General features: G+C 35.5%; 1 protein-coding gene across 1 annotated transcript in view; it reads right to left on the reverse strand.

Annotated features, from left to right (window-relative positions):
- Positions 1-11776, reverse strand: part of LOC112673591 (SLX4 interacting protein) — a 183808-nt gene that overhangs the window by 22067 nt on the left and 149965 nt on the right. The window contains 2 exon segments of the mRNA XM_035705383.2: positions 2263-2351; positions 5285-5362. Of these exon segments, the coding sequence (XP_035561276.2) occupies positions 2263-2351; positions 5285-5362 (167 nt within the window).

Consider the following 11776-nt stretch of genomic DNA (forward strand, 5'->3'; position numbering starts at 1 on the left):
ATATGGTTTATTGATCCTCAAATGGCTGAGACAGGTGGGCTCTACCGAGGTCAAACATCAGTAAGGTTAAAGCTCCAAGGCACTGGTGGTGGAAGGACCATGCTGTTGGCTTGATGGGCCATTTGCAGGAGGGCCCTCTGCTAAGCCTGCGTATTTCACTCTTTATAGGGACAATAAGCTTAAGGAGGTGGTGGACTGCAGCCTGAAAGGAAGGGAGGTGCACAGGTGAGCAGGCCAGCAAGAAGGGGTACACAGAGCCTATGTCCAGGTAGGGAGCTGGTTAGTGGTGCTGATTAGCTGATTCCCGTGTATGTGGCTGAGAAAGTGTGTATGTGAAGGCAGGGTCAGAAGTTTGGAAAAAGAGCAACTGAAGAGACAGAGACTGAGCACATCTAAAGACAGTCACTAAAACAACTAAAGATCCTCATGATATAAACTCTGATAGTGTTATCACTAGAAGTCAGAACACACTGAGGATAAGAAAACTAAACTGGTTCGTGTAAAAGGCTCAGACTGTCAATTTTTCAGAATGAAAACCTTAACATTTAGGAAGTCCTCCCAATTACAGGATTTATATGACAGCAGCTATATAAAAATCAGTATAAAGACCAGTGCCCCTAAGGAGGATAACATTTCATTTGTATTGAAATGTTTTAATCCACCTTTAATAATTTAAGACATTAAGTATTAATATTACATATCATACAAGATCTAATTTCTTTTGTATTCCATCTGAAACAATGACACTTCTTGTTAATAGTTATTTTCTTAAACCACAGATCAATTTCTTCACTGCCCTGAGAATCAGTTGTTATATTATAGCTGTTTCCCAAAAGCATTACTACTTTAGTATTTATTACTTTACTAAGACAACTCTTAACATCCTGGAAACATTTCAAAGAACACATTTTTAATACTTCTCACCAAATTTGTTTCGATTTATGTTATTTAATTGATAGATGAAGAAATAAGGGTCCCACTGGCTTTTCCAAAAGATTCATCTGCTCCAAACAAAAGCATCTCTACTCTTTGCTTTTCCTAGGTCAGTCTCTATGCATTTATTTAAGATGAGGTAAGAAGCTAGTTCGAGACCATGTGGGCCAAATTTCATATTTTGTGTGGATTAAAAAATAATAAACATAAGGAGTAATCTAATATTCCCATAAATTATTTTAGAAGCATAATAATCATATCACACTTCATGTCCTGGTTTCACATCTGCGAGATTTTTTTTCTCTTTGTTAAAGTTCAAGTAATATATCCAAAATTATGGGGAAAAAAAGTCTGCACAGAGGTAAGTTCTGATAGATCGGATTGTGGCTGCAGCAAGATACACAAACAAACATACACATACACACACACACACAGGTGCACGCCAAGTAGACGCTCTCGAGTGTATATGTTAAGCTTACAAGACAAAGCTGCAAGCTACAACATTACAGGTGAGTTTTCTGCATCTGCTTATCTGCACAGAGAACATCAATGAAACACAAATGAAACAGGACCTAAAAAAAGCTTAGTAAGCCTGAGAAAAGATACAGAAAAGCTCTATCAGCAAAGAAACAACACACTGGGGAAAAGTACTGATTCTCATGAAAATGTGATTCACCATGGAATAAAATTCAAAAGCCACTGACCCCAATGAAAGCTTCCAGTGGAAACATGTGGATTTTGCTTCATTTCACTGAAAGACTTTACTTTATCTCATTTGAATATTATTATAAGTACCATCACAGTTTTTGTGATATGTTGCTTTCTCATTTAAAACTGATGTAGAGGGGTGCCTGGATGGCTCAGATGGCTAACTGTCTTCTTTGGGCTCAGGTCATGATCTTGGGGCCCGGGAAATCAAACCCCACATCAGGCTCCCCGGCTGAGTGGGGAGTCTGCTTCTCCCTCTGCACCTCACCCTGCTCATGCTCTCTCTGTGTCTCAAATGAATAAATAAAATCTAAAAAAAAAAAAAAAAAAAAAAAAAATCTAAATAAATAAATAAATAAATAAATAAATAAATAAATTTGAAGTAGAAAAGACATGGCTGATCAAACTAAATTTTCAAGGGTCTTCAGAAAACAAACAAAAACAAACAAAAACACATCAGTTAATATCATCATGCAATAGCTGGAACATTTTTGGTCCCTTAAAACATGCACTGAATGCTGGATAGCTGAATGATAAATAACTGAAGACAATACCTTTTATATTTATATATAATAAGTTGTCATTTAAGCAGATTTATTTGTAGAATATTTTTGTACATACCAATTCTTCATTCTGACTTGACAAAAGATCACGACTGAATGAAAGCTGACTTACACAGACCACAAATCTGTCGGGAAATACACGGAGCTCTGCACAAAATGAAGAAAATCAAGTTACTAAAGGCATCAAAAATCTATGAAAACAGAAATGCTTGGTACCAGATTTTTTCAGTTATAGTTATAAGCATGTATGTATACAACATATGTCTCTTCTCCTCGCCTTTCAGTGTTTGCCATCAGCAGGGCGGAGCGAGCACAGAGCTCTGGGGAGCACCCAGGAGGTTGCAAATTGGTCCACCTGAGCCCCTGGACCATTATGTTCTATCCCATGAAACCCCCAGGCAGGGCCCTTGCAGCCCTCCCACTGTGTCAGTTTGCTGTTTTCTGACCAGAACCCACATTTGGGAAATAGGATCAATGTTCTCTAATGAGTGTGCAGATTTATACAGGAAAAGGAAGAATAGGAAATAAGATCTGAAAACCCATCAATGTTCTTACTAATTAATTCTTTTACTTATCATCTCTTTGGTCAACTGGTCTTAGATCGGTCCCCTAAAGTAGAGGGCAAATTCCCAATCTGAATTAGGCTATGAAAACAGCAGGGTCATTAATAGGAATAATTATAAGGAAACGGTAAAATATGTGATAGTTAAGATGATAGAATTACACCACAGTCACACTAAACTATCATTACAACTTCTTAAAGCAAAGCCACTGACTTATGGGTGGGGAAGGCTGAAAAGAATCACAGAACTGGATGCCCCAACACTCAATGAAAAAGAGAATTTATACAGGAAAATGGCAAATAAAATGGTAAATGCCACCTTTATCTTTCCTCCTCTCTAACCTGCCTGCCTATCCATCCACATGTACTTATGCAGCCTCCATCTATCTCTGGAGTGATGTTTACCTGATGCTAGCAGTGTATATTCTGAGTGGGAGGTGAGGACCTTCTCCCTTCTTTATATTTGATTGTATCCCTCTAATATTTTTATAATACACATGTATCATACTTACAACACAAAGCCATTTTTCTAAAAGAGAAAACTTCTCTTAGATGTGACCAATATTTTCAAAGAGGGATAGTATGAATCAGATAAGTGAATCCTTTTGCATACATTGTTCATTTCTAACAATGGATGACAATGTGAGGAACAGACAGAGGCAGAACTCCTCTTAGCCTGATACAGCATGAAGGTGTTGATTATGCAAGCACACAACTTAAACACAGTTTAACACTGTACCACCAGGCTAAGTTAAATTATACCAAAGGCCTAATGAGTTGATGCTCTAGTAATAGCCAAGTCTTTATCTCTCCTTTAGACTACTGATGTGTTTGTCCTTGGTGATCACTCCTCCCTATTCTGATTCATCCTACTCAGTGCAAGTAGGTTAACAGTACTAAAAAAAAAAACCAGCTCCACTTCTCCTGCTCAAAACCCCATCCTGGCTCCTCAGTAGCTACCACATGACCTGCAAACTTCAAAGCCCTCCCTGTGTGGGGCCTAACCTGTCATTCTGGTCTTACCCTTGTTGTCCTCCTCATGTAGAAATCTCCATTTCAAAAAGCCTGAGTGTGTTGAAACTGACCTCTCAAAGATGTTCTATCTGGCTACGAGACTAGGGGTGGATACTGAAAAGCCAAAAATAAAACCAAAACAAAAAAACAAAAAAACCCACCCTTCCTCAAAAAAACCCCAAAGTCATTAATATTTATTTATTAATTCTTTTGTAAAAGATTATTTATTTGACACAGAAAAAGAGAGTGTGTGTACAAGCAGAGGGAGCAGCAGACTCCCCAGTGAGCAGGGAGCCTGATCCCAGGACCCCAGAATCATGACCTGAGCTGACGGCAGACACTTAACTGACTGAGCCACCCAGGCACTCCATTCTTAAAATTTCTTAATGGGGTAAGTGGTAAGTAGTCTGCTTCTCACTTTCAGGAAGGAGGAACTGAGCCACAGAATTCATTATTTATCCCCTGTCATTATTTATCCCCTGTCAATTTTCATAACATTGAAATACACCTCAGTAGATCAGAATTCAAATTCAAAATGATCATTTCTATCCAATAATTCCTCTGATTTGTCCTTCCATTTCTTTCTCTGAAAAATAAGAATGCTAGAATGATGAATTTTGAACATTTGGGGGCCAGGTATTGTATACACAGAAAGAAACTTCTATACACCTTTTCTTTGCTTAGATCACAACTGAGAATTTTATTATTTTAATATTTAAATAAAGTAAAGATTTAGATAATAGCAATCTCTACCATACAGGGTAGCTAGGCTTCATTTTAATAGCAGAAAGTTAACTGGCTTATTTTACTAAGAGAATTGAATAAAGTGGAAAGCTCCATTAGGAGAGTAAAATATTTGAGTGGCACTTAACAGTTTAAAAAGTGAAGATAATTGTTACGATTCCAAGAGCAAATCTCCATATAGTTTATTTTCAAAGTCCCTGTTTCATATCTTATATATTAAAATCATCCAAGGAAGTTCAGTTAGATTTTCTTTCCAATGTTCAGATCAGCTTGGAGAATTGTCATTAGCATCTGACTTTGTTGTTGTTGGCTGGATATGTTTGACATCATTTCCCAAGTGGACATCTTGACTTGGGGAAATGAGGAGGGAAGCTGGCCTTGTCACACACCTAAGAAAGGCTCTGACAGCTCTGGGCTGGGAAAGCATTTTCTCGTGTACACACTTGTTCTATATCCCAGGGACTTGGTGTGCACAGACAAAGATGAAGTGATTCATAGTTTAACTGCCTGTCAAATCATTCTGGAAGCTCAATGAAAGTGCTGAGATGCAGCAGGAGAGTGAAGCATAATGTGGCTCCACTCACAGTTCTCAGGCAGTGAAAATTGAAAAAAATCACAAACGTTTAGAAATATTCTTAATTAGCACTTCAATTTCACAAAGGCAATGAAGCAAGTTGAAATCTTCATTCTTTAATTTTCATTCTGTCTAGAGTAAGTTAATAATCAAAATGCCTGACAACTCAAGAAATCAGTTTCTTACCAGCACTCTGTGAGCCCCTGAAACAGTGAAGTCGTATCCCTCTCTTGAGGAAATAGGCTGTGATTTGAAAGCCATACCCTGTAAAGTGAAAGAGGGCATCATTAGACCATAAGCTTGTTTGCCACTAAATTCCATAGGCCTCCCCAGTGCTTATTACATAGCATGTGTTCAATAATTATTTAGCATATGAAATAAAAAAGAATCAAGAGAGGGACTCACTTGAGAGAAAGAGGTAAACATTACAATCTGAGCTCTTCTAGCCTGGCCAGAACACCTGGCTAGAATGGTTTCCAGTCCCTGAAGTGACTCAGTTACTTTGTACAATGAATTCAACCAAGAATTCTCTACCCAGCAAGGCTATCATTACAAATTGAAGGAGTGATTAAGAGCTTTCCATATAAACAAAAGGTAAAGGATTCATCACCATGAAACTAGCCCTACAAGAAATGCTAACAGGGCTTCTTTAAGCCAAAAAGAAATGGCACTATTATAACCAAAAAAATTATTTGGTTATAATTAATATTTTATATATTATATATATTCATAATTAATGTATATTATATATTCTCATATAGTTTCATATTTATATATGAATGAGTAAAAATCTTACTGGAAAAGGAAAATCTATAACAAAGGTAGTGGACAAGTGCTTGTAAAGCAAGTATGAAAGTTAAAAGAAAAAGGTAGTAAAATTCCCTCAAATTACAATAATTAGTTAAGAGCAGCATAAAATAGAAAGATGGAAAAAAAAATAGAAAGATGGAAAATGTGTCATCAAAAAAATATAAAATATGGCAGAAGGTAATAAGGTAAAGCTTTAGAGTGTATTTAACATTAAGTTGCTGTCAACCTAAAACAAACTATTTACATATGATATTTTATGTGAACCTCATGGTAACCACAAGGAAATATATATATAGTAAATATATGAAAGAAAGTGAGAAAGGAAGCAAACATAACCCTAAATAAATCCATCAAACTACAAAGGAAGAGAGAAAGAGAAGAAAGGAACAGAAAGGAACTACAAAAACAAGAAAACAATGAGCAAAATTGCAATAAGTATATGCTTATATATGATTATAATAGTCTGAAATTGCCAGTCAAAAGACACAGAGTGCTAAATGGATAAAAAACAAGACCCATCTACATGCTGCCTGTAAGACATTCACTTCAGGAATAAGAACACACAGACTAAAAGTGGAGGGATAGGATAGAAAAAGATATTCCATGCCAATGGAAATGAAAAATGCTGAATAGCTATATTCGTATCAAACAATATAAACTTTAAAACAAGACTATTTAAAAAAAAGAGAGCATTACATAAAGCAGTCAATCCTTCATGAAAATAAAACATTTATAAATATATATGCACCAGATAGGGGAGCACCAAAACATATAAAACAAATATTAACAGATCTAAAAGAAGAAATTAAAAGCAATACAGTAATACTAGGAGAGTATAATACCCCACTTTCACCAATGGGTAGATCATCCAGACGGCAACAACAAATCAATATAGAAACATTGGCTTTAAACAACACATTAGACCAGACAGATTTAACAGATATAAACAAGGTATTCTATCCAAAAGCAGAATACATATTTTTTTCCAAGTGCACACAGAATGTACTCTAGGTTGGATCACAGGTTGGGCCACAAAACAAGTCTCAATAATTTCAAGAAAATTGAAATCATATTAAGCATCTCTTCCAAGCACAATGGTATGAAACTAGGAATTAATTAGAAGAAAACAGGAAAAACATAAAAACATGGAATTAAACAACATGCTACTGAACAACGGATGGGCCACTGAAGAAAACAAAGGAGAAATAAACATCCAGATAAATAAAAATAAATATAGGACTTACCAAAATATATGGGATGCAGCAAAAGGAGTTCTATGAGGGAAGTTCATAGCAAACCTCAATATTTCTTGAAGCCTACCTCAAGAAATAAGAAAAATCTCAAATAATCTAACTTTACACCTAAAGGAATCAGGAAAGAAGAACAAGAAAAGCTGAAAACTAATGGAAGGAAATAATGACCAGAAGAGAAATAGAGAATAAAAAGTCAGTAGAAAAAAATCAATAAAGTGAAGAGCTAGCTCTTTGAAAAGATAAACAAATTTGACAAACGTTTAGCTAAACTGAGAGAGAGAGAGAGAGAGAGAGATAATTCAAATAAAATAAAAAAGATAAGTTATAACCAATACTAAATAAATACAAAGCATTGTAAGAGACTACTATGAAAAATGATATACCAAAAAAATGGACAACCTAGAAGAAATGAATAAATTCCAAGAAAGATACAATCTTCCAAGATTGAATAATGAAGAAATACAAAATCCAAATAGACCAATAAGTAGACTGAAACAGTAATCAAAAACCTCCCAACAACAAAAGTCCAGGACCAGACAGACAGTTTCACTGAGAATGAAGAATCCTACCAAACATTCAAGGAAGATTTAACGCCTATCCTTTTCAAACTTTTCCAAAAATTGAAGAGGAGGGAAAGCTTCCAAACACATTTTACAAGGCCAGCATTACGCTGATACCAAAACCAGACAAGGGCACCACAAAAAAGAAAAAAAAAAATTAAAAGCCAATATACTTGATGAACATAGATCCCAAATCCACACATATTAGCAAAACAAATCCAAAAATACATTAAAAGAATCATAAACCATGGTGTAATTTATTCCAGTGATGCCAGGATGGTCCAACATCTGCAAATCAATCAACACTGCACATCACATTAACAAAATTAAAGATAAAAATCACATGATCATCTCAAAAGGTGCAGGGAAAAAATGTGACAAAATTCAACATCTGTTTATGATAAAAAATCTCAACAAAGTGAGTATGAAGGAAACATATTTCAATATAATAAAGACCATATATGACAACCCTACAGCTAACATCATGCTTAGTGGTGAAAAGGTGAAAGCCCTAAGATCAGGAACAAGACAAGGATGCCCACTCTCATCACTTTCATTCAAAACTGGTATCAGAAGTCCTAGCCATAGCAATTAGGCAATAAAGAGAAATAGAAGACAGCCATATCAGAAAAGAGGTAAAACTGTCACTACTTACAACAGATGACATAATACTATGTATAGAAAACGCTAAAGAATCCACCAATAAAACCTGTTAGAATAAGTGAATTCAGTAAAGTCGCAGGATACAAACCAATACACAGAAATCTGTAGTACTTCTATACACTAATGATAAAACATTAGAAATGGAAGTTTAGAAAACAATCCCATTTACAATTGCATCAGCAAAAGAATAAAATATCTATTAATAAATTTAACCAAGGAGGTGAATGACCTGGACACTGATGAAAGACAACACAAATAAATGGAAACATATTCTGTGCTCAGACTGGAAGAATTAATATTGCTGAAATGTCTATACTACCCAACACAATCCACAGATTCAATGCAATACCTGTCAAAATTCCTGTGGCATACTTCACAGAACTAGATAAAACAAGTCTAAAATTTGTATGGAACCACAAAAGATCCTGAAAAGCCCAAGCAATTTTGAGAAAGAATAACAAAGCTGGAAGTATTATACTTCCTGATTTCAAACTATGCTGCAAAGTGTAGTAAATCAAAACATTATGGTATTGGTACAAAGACAGACACACAGATCAATAAAACAGAATAGAAAGCCCAGAAATAAACCCACACATATGTGGATAGCTAATCTATGACAGAGGAGCCAAGAACATACAAGGGAGAAAGGATGGTCTCTTCGATAATGATGTTGGGAAAACAGGATAGTCACATGTGAAAGAATAAAACTAGACCACTGTTTTCTATTATACACAAAAATTAACTCGAAATGCATTAAAAATTTGAATATAAGACTTGAAACCATAAAATTCCTTAGAAGAAAATAGAAGTGTTAAATTCTTTGACATCGTCTTAGCAACATCTTTCTGGATCTGACTCTAATGAGAAGGGAAACAAAAGTGAAAGTAAACAAACTGGACTATATCAAACATAAAAGCTTCTACCCAGCAAAAGAACCATCAAAAAAATGAACAAGCAACTCACTAATAAGAGAAGTTTGTTTTGTTTTGCAAACTATATGTCCAATAAGGGGTTAATATCCAAAATACATATAAAATTCATTTAACTCAATGATAACAACAAAACAAACAATCTGATTTAAAAATGAGCAGTGAGAGGCACCTCTCTCCGGTGGTTCAGTCAGTTTAGTGTCCAACTCTCAATTTTGGCTCAGGTCAGGATCTCAGGGTTATGAGACTGAGCCCTGAGTCCGGCTCCACACTGGGCATGGAGCCTACATAAGATTCTCTGTCTCCCTCTCCCTCTGCCCCTACTATCCCCAATGCCCTCTCTAAAAAAAAGGAGGAGAGGCAGAAGATTTGCATAATCATTTCTCCAAAGAAGATGTAAAGATGGCTAATAGGCACATGAAAAGATGCTCAACATGACTATTTAATAGGCAAATGCAAATCAAAACTACAATGAGAAATACATAACATCTGTTAGAACAGTTATTTTAAAAAGACAAATAACAAGTGTTGATGAGAGTGTAAATCGGTGTACCCACTATGGAGAACCTAGTGGCCTCAAAACATTAAAAACAGAACTACCATACGATCCTGATATTCCACTCTGTAGTATTTACCCAAAGAACATGAAAACACTAATTCAAAAAGATATATGCACACCTATGTTTACTGCAGCATTACTTATAGCAGCCAAGGTATGGAAACAACCTAGGTGTCCATTAATAGACGAATAATGGATAAAGAGGATGTGGCACATTTATACAATGGACTATTACTCAATAGTAATTACTCAAACATAAAAAAAGAATGAAATCTTGCCATTTGTGATAACACAGATGGACCTTGAAGGTGTTAGACTAAATGAAATAAGGCAGAGAAAGACAAATACCATATGATTTCACTCGTATGTGGAATCTAAAAAAGCAACCAAATGAACAAACAAAATAAAACAAAAATAAGAGACTAGTGGTTACAGGGGGTGGGGGTGAGGGGGCAAGAAAGGGTGAAGAGAGTTATCTGGATGGTGATGGATGATAACTAGACCTGTGGCGATCACTTCGTAATGTATATAAACATCAAATTATAAAGATGTATATCTGAAACTTACATTTAGAGGGAAAGGGGCATAGTCAGTGAAATACTACATTGCTCCTAAAAACAAATAAACCACAACTCCAGGCCATATTAGAAAAAAGTCTCAGAAATAAAATATTAAGTTAAAGAAGCCTGGTACAAAGAAATACATTCCAACTGAAAATGGAGACATCACCATTCATCTCATGGGATAGCAAGATAATTTCACTAAAAGTGCAGCATGGTTCCTTCTTCTCTCCTCCTTTTCCTTCCTCCCTCACTCTTTTCTTCCTTCCCTTCCAGCCCACCTCCAAGTATAAACTACTCTTTTGAAGACCTTCCTGAAAAGATTAAATAAAAATATCCTCCCAAATAGGGTATCTCCAGGCTATAAGACAACCTCAGATATAGTATTATGTCCATGAAATTGGAAGGGCCAGGAGTTATCAGAGGTAGTCTCAGATTTTAATTGTTCTGAAATGACTTTTATAAAAAAAGAAAAGAAAAAAGAAAAAAAAAAAAAAGAAAAAAGTTCCCACTTTTACATTCGGTATCCTTCTGACACTCCTGTAGAAAGATCCAGAACATCAATCAGGGACTATAGATCTGACGTCTATCTGCACAAGCTACAGCTTTGACAGCACAGCTACCTTAGTCAGGGGGATTGTGAAATAACAGTGACATCTATGACAGCATAATCTCCAGATTTATAGATATGAAATACATTTTTTCTAACACATTTGGAATGGATTGCATTTTGGTCATGTCATATGCCTTCTTTTTCTGTGTAAAATGTCAAACAAAATATGCATACCACTGGCATTATTCTGAGTGCTTTAAAACAATTCCTTTATTCCTTAGGTCACTGAAAGGGAATTGACTTCCACATCTGTTTATTTGTCCTACTGCTTAAGAGGGGTCGAGGTTGTAAAGAAAGGAGTCCTTAACAATTTGGAATTCACCAATACAAGAAAATTTTACAATGACTTTCAAAGTAATGATTTATAATGCCAGTCTTCCAAAGGTGTGAATAACAATAACAAAATCCAGTATCTAAGTCATTCTGCCTTTGGTAGTAGTGAATCATACTTAATACTTACAGCTCTAGGTAAGACTCAGATTCTCAAAATCTTCTCCCTGTACAAAATCTCCAGCAATAAAATGTTATTATTAGGAAGGGGTCTAAATCTGAGGTTGACTCTGAAATCTGAATTCAGAAAACACGGTATCTGGACATACCCTGAGTGATAACTAACACTTACTTGGTAGGCTAAACAACAGTCTGAATATAACACCTTCTCCAACAGAAAAAGAAAGCAGTATAAAGAAAATAGTAACTAAGTGATTATTAAACTTACTAGAATTGAGTTC

Source organism: Canis lupus, chromosome 24 (genome assembly GCF_003254725.2).
Source record: "Canis lupus dingo isolate Sandy chromosome 24, ASM325472v2, whole genome shotgun sequence".
NCBI classification, from domain to species: domain Eukaryota; kingdom Metazoa; phylum Chordata; class Mammalia; order Carnivora; family Canidae; genus Canis; species Canis lupus.